This window comes from Melospiza melodia, chromosome 14, assembly GCF_035770615.1.
Source record: "Melospiza melodia melodia isolate bMelMel2 chromosome 14, bMelMel2.pri, whole genome shotgun sequence".
Taxonomy (NCBI): domain Eukaryota; kingdom Metazoa; phylum Chordata; class Aves; order Passeriformes; family Passerellidae; genus Melospiza; species Melospiza melodia.
In genome coordinates this window covers 12,283,947-12,297,988 of record NC_086207.1, presented here as the reverse complement: position 1 = coordinate 12,297,988, position 14,042 = coordinate 12,283,947, and the positions used below count along the sequence as shown (strand labels likewise).

Genomic DNA, 14,042 nt, shown 5'->3' with positions numbered 1-14,042 from the left:
TATTCTCTCAGTGAAGAGGTAAGCTTTCAATTTATTGAAATTCATCTTGGTGTGGGGAAGATTAAAGCATGGAATTGATTTGAGAGGAGTGCTTTGAAGCCATAAAGTAAAATCTATCTTTCATTTACATTTCAGACTTTACCTCACCCTGTATTTGAAAACATTTACTCCACAAATCCTATCTATCTCCACAAAATACTCTTGTACTAGATTTAGATGTAAATGGACCATCAGCTTTTGCCTGAGATATAAGAACATCTTAAATCTTGGTGCTCTAGCTTGGCACATTTATGGAAGTTTTGGTGCCCCAGCTTCTGCAATGGGGCATTCACCCAGATAAAGATCTGCTGGTTGTGCTCTTTATGTCTCCTCTTAATGAAGATTTGAAGTTCTTGCTCCCCTCCGTTAACAACACAATTAGAACAACTGGTCTGACTACAGCACTAAAGGACAAAGAGAGAAACTCAGATCTAAAGTTTTTTGATACATAAGAGGATGTAAACATACAAGTTTCACCTTGCATGAGGTGTCAGCAGTAAAATCCCTGCTATTCCCCAGCTGTCTTCAGCCCCTTCTCCTAAATCAGAACAGAAATGGCTCCTTCCCCTTCCTGTGAGAATGCCCCACTTGCAGCACTGAGGGCTTTCTGGCTCCCTGTGATTATTATTCTGTGATTATTCAATTATTCTGGGCTCTTCCCAGCTCTTCCATGCATGAAAAGTGAAGTTGGGACATGCACACACAGTCATGGTAGAAGTAACCTCAAACCCATAACAAAGTCATTAAACCAACTGATTTTAAAAATTCATTAGCATCTCAATTCTGAAGGGGAAAAACTGACCAAAGAAGTTAAGCCACCTCTAATTAAGTATTTTAGACAGCGCTGTTCCAACTAATTAATGAATGTTTGTACAGTGCTTTGAGATCTTTGTGTAACAAGGAAGGCTAATATGTTGCTATGTGTAAATGATAGAATAGATAATTTAGAAAATACAGAAGCACAAAGCCAGGTTACCCTTATCACTTCATCAAAGCCAAGTTTAACTATCTTCTTCTTTTGGCTGCTGGCTTAATTAGATAAGGTTCTGAATTTAATTAATTCATCAAACCTAATTTGAAAAGACCTCTCAAATCAGTTAGAGCTTTTCTTGTGCTTATTATTCCTATTTGTTGCATGGAGCCTTTAATATCACCATTTTGTTATGATATGAATCGTGGCCTTAATTGTGTTCTAATTTACAACATTTACTCAGATGGTGGCACTCTCCTTGTTTTTTAAGTGTCAGCATGTGAAAATCAATCACAATTTAATTTAGGGCAGGGAAATTGCTCTTCTAGTCCTCTGTCAAGTCAGGTACAGGTTATCTCTTTCCCCACAAGTGTAATTTGGGTTCTCAAAGTGAAATTATTTCACAGGAAATCATTTTGAGTTTCTGAAGTTCCATTTCTTGGTGAGGTGGTGTGACAATTTTCATCTGGATGCTCCTTCAGGAATGTTTAACTAAATTCTAAGGTTTGAGGCTGAAGTTGGTTTTACAACTCTATAATTTATTTGAACACATCTGTGTGTAATGCTCCAGCTTGTTGTGCCAGTCTGAAACTTCTCGAAAGTTATGAAAGAAAGAATTACTAGGAAAGAATCTAAACTGAAAAATTTGCTGTATATTTTACCCAGTTAGCAGGACCTTTTTCTTGGCCATAGTTTTACATTCCTAGAGATACGCCACACAGAGAGCAGACATCAACTGATTGCTTAAAATCAAAATTTCCCTAGAAATTATTTACTTGTTCTGTAAAACTTGTTCTATTATCATGCAAACTATGCTGCTGATAGAAACATTGCTAATTAAGTCTGGAGGAGTTCCTGTACTTTTGTGAAAAGCCATCAACATGCTGTGTAAATCAAATGCTTTCTTACTCTTCCAGGCAGCAGTTTTGCAGAAGTAACCTTGCTCACAATTGCTCTCTCTTCCTTTTTTTCATTTGCTGTTTGCAGCCCAGCTTTCCAGCACACAATTAAATACATTTTCTTTCTGTTTCTCCTCAGAATGACTATAGGAAGTTATCTATGCAATGCAAGGACTTTGTTGTGGGGGTGCTGGACCTGTGCAGAGACACTGAAGAGGTGGAGGCTATTCTGAATGGAGATGTGAACATCCACCTGTGCCCTGAGCACCACCGGCCGAGTCTGAGCAGGATTAAACTTGCTATTAAATATGAGGTCAAAAAGGTAAGCTCTTCCTTTGGGTCCCATATGTCTTCACATTTAATCATGCTTCCTTGATGCCTCCTGAAAAATAAACAAAAGATAGATTTCACTGGGACCAGGACTGTCCCTAGAATTTTAGCAACTTGTGGCTTGATTTGTATTTTCTCACTTGCTTTAATATGGAGAAGGTTATCTGCAAAATGAAAAATAAATTCTTCTAGAAGTATTTGAAACAACTAGCCAGCCTTACAGAAGTGTGTTGTGTGAATGGAAAATGTTATTCTGGCAAATTCTAGGCCTGGGTGGTCCCAATTAATTGCTCCTACAATATGCTTTGATGGAAACTGGGCTCCTGCTACGGGTCTCGAAGAGCATTCCAAATTTTTGAGCTAACATCTGCTCTCTCATTCCCCTCCCAAGCCCACCACCTGCTCCATTTTGCCTCTTGACTCTGCTGGCTGGAGAAGGTCTTTTCCTGTTATGAAAGCCATTAATTAAAGAGAATCTTAAAGCATATTTGAAATTAAATGCTTTCATGCAGGAGCACGTAGCATGGAGCCAAATATTCTCTCCTCGGATGTTGTGTCTCTGCTTTGTTCCATCACCAAGACCAAGCTGAACATCTCAGTTCACTCTCAGTTCAACAAGCTGGGTCAAGCTTAGTTATTGAAATTATTGTTGCTTTGGTAACAGGAGGCCAAACTTGCTCTGGTTCTCCTTCAGAAAATGAACTAATCTAAAAGACACAGATAGTGCCTCATCATGGAACAGTGCCCAGTGATCCATGACCTGAGAATCATCAGTCACAGAATCACAGAACATTCTGAGCTGCAAGGGACCTTGTGCCTTTTCAATGTGTGAATTCTGTGCTACTTTGCTCCTGTGCTACTTATCCTCCTAAAAATTTGTGTCATCCTTTTGCTACCAAGACCACGAGCTGGAGCTGCTGTGCTGCTCTGGACACTTCCACCCTGGTTTACCTGGCTCCAGAGGGACATTCCCCCATTTCTTACCCTGTCTGTATGTAGCTTTTCACAATGCATGAACACTGACCTAAAGCACCAGTGGGGGTCATGTACAGTGGATCTTTTAATGAATAAATATCTTCCTATGCCCAGGAAAGCTGAGCATCCTTTGTGGATCGCAGCAACTTGTTGCACACTGGTAACAACAGTTAAACTAATTGCAGGATTCTCAGGATGGCTCTCAGGTTAGCACTTTTCAGCACATTCCTTTCAGCAGCTGGTGTGTGTCTATGTGTAAGATGAGTGTTTAACTGCTGACTCCAAAACAAGGCAGTTCAGCCTGTGGGAGACACAGACACACTCAGATAAATGGGTTTGGCAGTGACGTGATAATGGACTGATACTGGTCACACTTGCTGAACAAAGACATTGTGTTATGGTGACACAGTAATTAATTCCTGAAGAGGCAATGCACTTCAGGTGCAAGCTTTTTATTCAGTTATTCAGAGAGATATTTAGGTTTATGTGTACAAATCCTGTGCTTTGAAATCCATTTCCATTTTAAGGAAATCCTATAACAGAGAGGGGTCAGAGGGAGGGTGAAGTATTACACATATTTAATGAACAGATTCTTGGACAGATTCTGTAAATTTCAAGTCACTTTTCCAAAGCTAATGACTCATCATGACTAGACCTTGTCCAGGTCTGGGCTCCTCAGTACAAGAGAGATGTGCAGCTCCTGTGATGGGTCCAGCAGAAAACAAGGATAATTAAGGCACTGGAGCACCTTTCTTATGAGGAAAGGCTGAGGGAGCTGGTCCTGCTCACACCTGAGAGGATTCCCCATCAGTGTCTGGCAGTGCCTGCAGGGAGCATCCAGAGGATGGACCAGGCTCTGCTCAGTGCTCCAGCTAGCAGGACAAGAGACATCAGACAGGAACTGATGCCCAGGAAGTTCCACCTGGATGTGAGGAAGAATTTCTTCACTGTTCATGTGACCAAGCACTGGAGGAGATCACCCAAAGAGTGTGGAGTCTGCTCACTGGGGATATTCAAGAACTGTCCCAGCATAATCCTGTGCCATGTGCTCTGAGATGACCCTGCCTGGGCAGGAGTTTTATACAAAACAGCTTCAGGGACTTCAGAATGGTCTGACAAAGAAAAAAAAAAAAAAAGAGGGGTTAGTGGTTATGAGTTTTATGAGTTATTTTTTCATTAAGTTCATATCCAGACTAAATATTTGCACTCACATGGGAAATTTTAAGAAATATTTGATGTTTAAAAAATCTATTTCTACCATTAGCTTCTTAATTCCCATTTCCATATTAATACTTAGTGCCTACAATAGGCTTTCTTTGATGAAAAATTGCAGAGAACCATGAAATGCCTTGAAAATTATTATTTAATATCCATTATTTTACTTTTACAGCTGCTGATGCAGCCTGTATTTCATCACATTTTTATTTCTAGAGTCTGGCAAAGATGTCAAGGACTCCCACCCTCAGACAGAAGAGCAATTGCATCTGCAGAGTTTCATCAGGCCTTTGCAAAATATTTTAAAATCTTCCTAGATCTTCCAAATTTCTTTGTTCCTTCATTGTCCTCACACAGTGCAGTTACTGCAATTATGGTGTCTAAGGAAAATCTTGTGTTCACTCAGAGCTGAAGCCTTCTTACCTCCTCTGCTCAGTAAACCTGCAGCTGGTACCTACAGCAGGTTTTTTTCCATATTAATGGAAATGTCTCTGCATTTTTCCTTCTGTGTTTCCAATCAAAGTCCCCTGTTACCTCGTTCATTTTCAACTTCAAAAAAGCAATTCTCTGGTCAAGTGAAAGGACGTGGTTTTATTGATCCTTATCTTTATTCCTAATTCACAAAGTTTGAGATGAACCTTGTAAAGTCATTCAAGAAATCATCAACAATTACAGGCTCCATTTGTTGGTCTCTTTTTTCCTTTTCTTTTCTTCTGCAAAGCATCCTATTAACACATATGAGAGAATGGTGAAAAGCTTAAGGCTCTAATTCAAGGACTTTCTATAATAGAAAGTTATTTGAAGAATTAAGAAACTTTGCTTTTACATATTTTGCAGCAAGGAGAAATCCAAAATTACAGTAGTTTATAAAGTCTTTATAAAAATGGTGTATTGCTGTTATTCTTCACACTTTTTGAAGGAACTAAATAATCACTCTGTACTCCAAGATTTTTTGGAAAAAATCACTCAAATATCCTCTGACCAAGTTTTTCAGAGGCATTTTTCCATTTAGATAATTCTTAATGATTCCTTGAAATTTATCAAAATGGAGACAGTTTTTCAAGAGCAAAACAACCAATTTTCAAACACTTAAGCATTTACTGAGTCCTGGATTCTTTCTAAGAACTGAACTTTTTGCCCATGCTATGGGATTGTTGCAAATGTACCATTGTCTCCCCTGGTTTGCTCAGCAATGCTTTTAGAGATTTCTTTCTCTTCCATCTCTGCAGGGTCTGGGGCACAGGGAGGAGGAGGGTGGGGAGCAGGAGGAGCAGCCAAGCGCTTTGATGATGCTGCAGCCAGACTGCCCAGGTGCTCACCTGGACACTGGAGCAGAGGCTGGGAGCTCTCACAGTGGCACCAAGCTCTGGGGGGGTCCAGCAGCTGCTCACAGAAGGGGCAAAATAAAAAGCAGCATTAAGGTGGGACAGGTGGTTTTGGTGGATTTTAACCAAAAGCAGCTTGAGTTGCTAAGTTCTGATCCCAAGCACCATGAGCTCTGTGGCCATGGACATCCTCAGCTGCTGCTCATGCAGGTTTACAACGTCTGAAAGCTTACTGTGCTCTTGATTGGAAATTTTATAGTAATGGTTTTTTTCTTTTCTTGAAACAGTCAAACAAATTTGTTTTCACCCAGGTACTTGAAATGTAAGGGTAGCACACATTTTTCCTCTGTGTGAACTCATTTCTAATTAAGCCAGAATATGATTCCTGCTTTTGAGAGGCAGAGGTTCAGAGGTTGGAACTACCCTTGGACAGCCAACGATGAGAAAATTAAAGTTTTGATGTCTTACAACAAAACCATTCTGCTGCTATATATCAGCTGCACAGATGCACATATTTTATGTTCTCATTTTAGTCTGTACCAGTATGATCCTTTCTTGTCTCTCTTTAATGTTGGCAGGGGACTTGTATCAACATTTACCTTTAGGTATAAAGCTGTGGCTTCTCTGTAGGTGTACAGCTATTGCTCCTCTGTAGGAGGAGACATTAATTTCCCTTCTTTCCCAGTGGCAAAGTTATCATTGCTCTTTTCTTTTAATTGCAAATGTTGAGTGCCCACCTCTGTCTTCTCAGCAGCTCCGTCCATAACCACCACAAAGCCAGAGCACCTTTCTCTTTCACGAGTTTTAATTGAATTAACAGTAAGACGCACAAATTGGGTTGGGGAAAAAAAAATAAGAATTAAACAGAACACCAGATGGCTGTGTAAATCCTATTTAAGAGAGAGCTGGAACAGGAACTTTTTTCATAACTGTATTATTAATAATTAACATATGGAGGATGCTCTGAGCAGAATACTCACGGCTGCATTAGATTATAACTTTTCACTGTGTTGGTCTCATGGTTCAGATACTTGAGGGCATGAGGAGTCCCAGCTCTCATTAACTGCTGCAGCAGCCTGGATGGGAGCAGGAGAAGGCCAGGAGAGCCAGCCCTGCCTGTGCTGAAGGGCTTTGCCCCCCAAATGTGCAGTAACAGACACTGCCCCAAAGATGCTCCACTAGAGCATCCTCAGGAAGGGTACCTGGGACAGCCTGGGTTTTGCCCAAGAAACACAGGAAAATAAGGTGGGAACAGAGGGCAGGAGAGACCCAGAAGTGACCAGAAGTTCTGGCAGCAGGAGAGCAAGGAATGTCTCTGTGCCACATGCCATGGTGGGTGAGATCTCTCTGCTCTCAGTTATCCTGCAGGATTCTGGGCACAGCCACACCTGCACACCCGCCTGAACACCCATGGAAAACTACATTTGGATAACCCAGATGAATGATTCACATCCACAACTTCAGTTTAGGAATTTCTCACAGGACAAACATTGACCTTTCCGTGCTCCAGTGACTCAGATATGGCTTTGAACAGGACAGGGTTATGGTTTACCATCTGAGGAGAAGCCTCAAGGAAAGAACCTCTCAATCAAAAGGGCTTTCAGAAAGTTGTATTTTTGTTTCTGCAAGTCCTCATTAATTTTTTCCCTCACTTTTTAGTTTCAAGAATATGTAACTGAGGTCTTGTGAAGTCATTGATGGTCTGGACAGTGGTGGTGGGAAGAAGAGTATCTCTTGCTTCTGTCAGGGGAGAGCCAGTGAATGCTGTAAAATGTAATTTAATATCAGTGGAAGCGCTGTGGTCATTCTGGACTCTAAAGCTTATCCATGTAATTTTTCTTTTTACATTCTTAATTGCATGTTGCAGATGTTTTGACAGAGATTGGAAAGGGAAGGAGTTACTTCCCTTCCCCACAAAATGCATTTCTATATCTGAGTATTTCATTAGCAAGGTTCCTTCCTCCCACTAAAATCTGTGACTCTGATTATTTCCTTTTTCCCAGATATTTTAATTTCTTTTCTTTTCCTTGACGAATCTCATTTTGTTATTTCCTGCACATACATCCATCCTCTTAAGGTTTCAATGAATCATTTCTCCATCCTGAATACTGTCTGCAATATTCCCAGTTCACTGTAATATGCAGACTTAATTATTTTCATTTGCAAAATGTCACAGAGTCTTAAATGTCCATTAAGATACAGACAAGTGAGCACAAGAACACATCGAAATCATTGTATGGATGTACATCACTGATGAAAGGGCTCTAAATTACCTTTATTAATAATTAATAATAAAATTCCCATAGAAAAGGGCAATTAATATGGTTTGCTACAAACCTGACCTTAGCTGACTCCAATTTTGACTTTGCCTAAATCCCCATAGACAATGTTTTAAATCTCTCCTTCTGTGCCCTCTGTGGCTGTTTTTTAGACACCAAAGGGACATTGTTGTTTGGTAGATTTTATTGTGGCATGTTTTCAGATGAATAATTCAATGCTAAAAATTTTCAAGTTGTTTTGATTTTGCACAGATATGAAAATCCTGGAATGTTAAAGGCTGGGACTTGCAATTCAGTCTCTTGTTTTCAGATAAATAATTCAGTGATAAGATTTATTCCTATATGTAAAAAGAGGAGAAATCAGACAGTAACAATAAACCTCTTCAGAAAACATGCAGCCCACTAGAAGAAGAAACTGAAGTTTTCCACAGAGCCAACCACCTTATTCCCTGCCCTAGAGGAGAATGCTGAGCCCAAAAAAGCTCAATCTTTATCTCAGAAAAGTCAAATTATAAAAAAACTTAAAGGCAAAGCAAGGTTTAAACTAAACCAATCAATGCATTTGTGTAAACTCCACATTTTGTAGTCACACACATCAGACATATCAGACTTGCCTTTTCATTTCATATGGTCTAAAATTAACAGGAGAACAACAAAAGTCCCTTCTGCTATTATCATTAATTTTGCCTTTCCAGTCAGTGCTGGAGAGCAATAATGTCAATGGGCAAAGATATTGGATTTCAATAAAACTGGGGAATGTGTGAGTATCCTGGGTTTTGGTGTGAGTATTTGCCCTCTGCCAAATGGCTCTAATAACAAAGATATTTTGGTTCAGAAGGAATCAATGTGAAAGGTTTTGTAAAGGCACAGTTTATTACTAAAACTCTTCTAAATACTTGTGGGTTTATGCCCTACATGTAACTCAGAGGCTGAAGCTGCACAATTAGTTGGGCTTTTTCTCCTGATAATCCTGGCTCATCTGGGCCTTGCTTACAAACACAAACCTTTCCCTTTGCTGCAGGTTGAAAAACACTGAAGTTCAACTCCAGACAGCAGGTCTGAATATTCACCAAGCCTGCCACAGAGCTCATCTGCAGGATGAGCAAGAGCCTCATGAATATTTGTGTGATGCCGTTGGACAGTGAGATGAGCCCCAGGGGCAGAGGGAAGGCTGCAGCGATGCTCCGGGCAGGGACATTTCCCTGTTCCCTGGGTGTCTGCAGCAATTCCTCCCAGGACCTTTTGTCACGCACTGTTTCCCTTCATGCTGTTGTTAGATCCCATTGAAATGAGGCTTGATCAGCTGAATTTTCTCTCACCCATGAAAATCTTTCTTTCGCATCTGGACAAAGGAATCTGGACCTGTTTTTGCTCTCTCTTGTAAGGTTAGTCTGGTGCAAAGTGTTTTTAAAACAGGGCCCGTGGCCATGGATAGAATTTAACTACAATTAGAGCAGATCTTTTTTTGTGAAAAGGTCCCAGTGTCACAGCATGGGTCTTTGGAATGGAACTTTACTTGTTATTTCTAATTCATTAGCAGTAGGGCATGTACTTTTTATTTCTTTCTTAAACTTTCTGCAGTTTTATTTTCCTCTCTTGAAGCCACAACAGCAAAGAGTGAAACAAGTTCCAGCCTTATTTACCCCTTGACAATTTCAGCTGCCAGAATTTAATAGCACATGCATTTGCTAAAGGCAATTTTTTTTCCCCACTCCAGAGCATGAAATAAATACAAAATATATTGAATATCCCACCTGCTTCTGCTAAGGTCTCAGAATAGCTTGTGCAAAACAAAGGGCTCTTTGTTCACTGGGAAGTTCACAGAGCAGAGATAAGAGAAGCTTTCTGCCTGTGCTGGTCTTTCCCTGCACTGTGTGTTTTCCAGGAAACTTCAATAACTCCCTCTGAGCTCTCTCATCTTCTGCTCTGCATCAAGTGAAAAAAAAAACCTGTAATGGGTCTTTTACTGGATAACAAAAATGTTTTGGCACATTTTTGACGTTTTGTACTGCCCCCCCCAAAAAAAGTATGTTTCAGCTCAAGAAAAGTATTTTCTTCAGTGTAAATGCAGACCCTTTACTTAGGCTTCAAGTCTTAAAAATGCCTAAAATATCAAGGGAATCTTCAAAAGGGAGAAGTGTTATAAAAGCAAAGAAACTTCTTTTTTTTTTTGTTTTAATACATTCAGTGATTTTTTTCCCCTCTTATTAGCATGTGGGAATATATTTACATCTTACTTTATCTGATTCTCTTTGGTGAAATGGCAGGGTATTTATGACCCTTCCTAGGAAGAGCAGCAATATCCTGCTTTGACCTTCCCCTGAGTTTTTCCCAGCCCTGCCAATGTTTGCTGATACTCCCACAGCGTTCAGCGCCCTGCTGAGAAAGGATGATTTCATTGCTCCTTCGGTGAAGGCTTTGCTGGGAGGAGCACAGCCCTGCCTGTGCAGCAAGCTCAGCTTTCCCTCTCTCCCTTCCTCCTCCCCTCTGGTTTTGCTCAAGAACAGCAAAGCTGCCAAGGAAAGCTCAGCTCCCCTTCCAGCCCAGCCCTGCCTTTGGTGCTGCTGGGAGCACGAGCACGGCAAGCTCAGCTCAGGCTGGTTTGTCTGGGAGCTGTCAGGAGATCTTGGTGATTATTCTGATGTGCTTTGAACTTTCCAGAGCGCACAGTGTGTGTGGTCTAGATCCCACCTGGTTTTTCCAGTGCGTGTGATCCAGATCCCACCTGGTTTTTCCAATGTGTGTGATCCAGATCCCACCTGGTTTTTCCAATGTGTGTGATCCAGATCCCACCTGGTTTTTCCAATGTGTGTGGTCCAGATCCCACCTGGTTTTTCCAATATGTGTGATCCAGATCCCACCTGGTTTTTCCAGTGTGTGTGATCCAGATCCCACCTGGTTTTTCCAGTGTGTGTGATCCAGATCCCACCTGGCTTTTCCAATGTGTGTGATCCAGATCCCATCTGGTTATTCCAGTGTGTGTGGTCCAGATCCCACCTGTTTTTTCCAATATGTGTGATCCAGATCCCATCTGGTTTTTCCAGTGTGTGTGGTCCAGATCCCACCTGGTTTTTCCAGTGTGTGTGATCCAGATCCCATCTGGTTTTTCCAGTGTGTGTGGTCCAGATCCCACCTGGTTTTTCCAATGCGTGGATCCCTGCAGGAGCACCGCTCCTCTGCTCCTGACAGCACAGAACCCCAGAATGGTTTGGGTTGGAAAGGGACCTTAAGAATCACCCAGGTTCAACCCTCCTGCCATGTTCAGGACTGGCAAAATGGGAAAAGCCATGTGTGCAACCCATTTGATGCCCCCTTCTTTTCCAGTTGTAATTCAGGGGCACAAGGTGCCAATTGAAACCCTTTGGATGGCTCATTTGAGTCAGCATTTTCCCTAACAGATTTCTGGCATTTGAAGCATTGCACACCCAGCCCAGGGTTCCTGTGAGCAGGTGCTGCTGCCTAAAATGTGTTAATAAATGAAGGTTTGCAGAAGCAAAGAGCTACATCAAAAGATAAATGCTCAATAATGAACCCAGAAAGGTTGCTCCAAGGACATGAATGCTGCTGCATGATGGAAAGAGAAATTGCTCATCCCTGCCCCTGCCAGTGTCTCTTGACATCCCCAATGATCTCCTGCAAGTCTATTTATGCAGCTCCTTTTTAGCTCACACTCAGTGATTAAACACACTGAAGTTTGCCATGAGGCTGACGGGGAAGGCTGAGAGGACATGACAGGAGCACCTCAGGACTTTGCAGCCCCAGGTTCATGGTGTTGGTTCTGATCTGCAGGGTTTTATCTGCTTTCACTGATGAGTTTTGCCTCCCTGCCACAGCCCCGGGCTATTCAGTGTAGGGTGCATTAGCAAAGGGAGATGATCCTGTCTGAGTGGTTCATTCTTTTGCCTCAGTGGTAGATTTCTGTAATTTTAAGGGAAATGGAGTTATTTCAGTAATAAAAGAGATACTGGTTTCTTTCTGCACCATTAATTCCAATCATCTGAGGCTGACCTCTGTCTCTTAGCTCTCTTGCCATGTTTCCTTATTTCTGCTGACACCATTTTCCTCTCCAAGATAAGACTGCCTCTCCTCTCCTCTCCTCTCCTCTCCTCTCCTCTCCTCTCCTCTCCTCTCCTCTCCTCTCCTCTCCTCTCCTCTCCTCTCCTCTCCTCTCCTCTCCTCTCCTCTCCTCTCCTCTCCTCTCCTCTCCTCTCCTCTCCTCTCCTCTCCTCTCCTCTCCTCTCCTCTCCTCTCCTTTCCCTCCCCTCCCCTCCCCTCCCCTCCCCTCCCCTCCCCTCCCCTCCCCTCCCCTCCCCTCCCCTCCCCTCCCCTCCCCTCCCCTCCCCTCCCCTCCCCTCCCCTCCCCTCCCCTCATTACAGACTCTTCCTCTGTTCAATATAATAGAAAATTCAAAAATAAAAGTCTTTCTATTGCAGCATTTTCTATGAGAAGTAATTTTCTATATGTTTATAAAATATAAAGGTATTTTATCTTGGAGTGAAACTCCTGCTTTTTTGAGACACTATGCTAAGGAAAACCTCTCATTCTGTCATAAGAGCACAGAAGTGTTTCCCCACAATGCATATAACATGTTAAGCTACCAGAGAGAGCTGTCACACATCAAATTAAATAGAAATGTGGAAAATGATCACTCATTGTGGTATCCACAGTGGTCTCTGGAAAACCTTCTTTATTCCTATATGTAAAACTCTTCCTTTGGGTCCTTTCAATTCCCACTGAACTCTTCAAGAAACTTTTCCCATATTCCAGATAAATATTCATGTCTCTTATTTAATCCCCTGTAGCACAGGGCAGGGCTTTTGGAGGTGTCAATACTTACCTGAGTCTTCCACTGCCTCTCAAAAATTCCGCTTTGGTGCCTTCATTATTTGAGCTGATTGCTGTGTGATTTTATTATGGGTTTTTTTAAGCCTATTTTAACTTAAAAAGCTGTGTGAGGGATAGGCTGGAGGGAAGAACAATTTCCTTCCTATATCAAGAGGTATGCACTGGAAAATCCACTGCCATCTAGTGGGATCCAGGGCCCTGGGGCCAGCAAAGCTCCCCCTGTGGTTTCTGAATGCAGAAGCACTGCAAAACATTTTGCTTGAGCCCACAGATCCTGATGCATTACCTTCCTGACTCTGCCCAGGAGATAAAGCACTCAATGCTTTTAAGTGGCTGGTTTTGGAGCCAGGCAATCCCCTGCACTGCCAGTGTTTCCATTTCAATCAGAGATTTCCTGCCCTTCTGCACAGCCCTGGTCACACTGCTCTTTCTTGTCTGCAGCTCAGGAGCACCCACGGTTTGTCCCTGAAAGCCTCCTCACCTCATTTTCCAGCTCTGAGGAAAGGAAAAAGAGCATTTAATGGGAACATTGAAAAAGCACTGCAGCATTCAGGCCTCTGAAATTCAATATCACACATCACCATTTGTCATTATGCTTTGAAGCATTCTGCCTTGAAGCTTTTGTCTCAAGCTTCTTCTCCATGCCTAAGTGCCTAACCAAAGCATTTTTAGTGTAATCTTTACCTTGATTTCAGTGCCCATTCCAGGGAAGAGAGAAAGTTAAATGTAACATCTTTGAGGTGATCTAAGACCAGTTTCTGAAATGTTGACAGAGAGAGGACTGGCAGTGCCCAAGGGGTCACTCTGTGTTTCATTAATATCTAATAGGGAAAACAATGAAAACTGTACTGCTTGCTGTAAGCAACTAACAGATTAAAACCCATTCATGCTCTGATCTTTAACTTATTATCATTTTATCATCTCTAATCCTTAACTTATTTTTCCCTCATTTTTGTAATAATCAGAGTAAGATGATGTCCTGGGGTGACTTAATGATGCTGAATTATATCTCCATTCATCTGTTTAGCCCAGAAATAAATTTTGTGCCTTTAAAATTAGATCCAAGAACAAAGAAGGGGAGAAGGAAAAGCAGTAAATTTTTTGTGTCTGTATTCAAAAACAAAGAGCTCCATCTCTGTGTGTTGTCTGTGTTGTCTGTGTTGT

At 41.7% G+C, this 14,042-nt stretch overlaps 1 protein-coding gene across 2 annotated transcripts in view; it reads left to right on the top strand.

The window, feature by feature from the left end:
* Window positions 1-14,042, top strand: part of TRPC7 (transient receptor potential cation channel subfamily C member 7) — a 64,323-nt gene that overhangs the window by 17,523 nt on the left and 32,758 nt on the right. For both annotated transcript variants that reach the window (XM_063168720.1, XM_063168719.1), the window contains exon 2: window positions 2,048-2,230. In XM_063168720.1, the coding sequence (XP_063024790.1) occupies window positions 2,048-2,230 (183 nt within the window). The remainder of the gene's footprint in view (window positions 1-2,047; window positions 2,231-14,042) is intronic.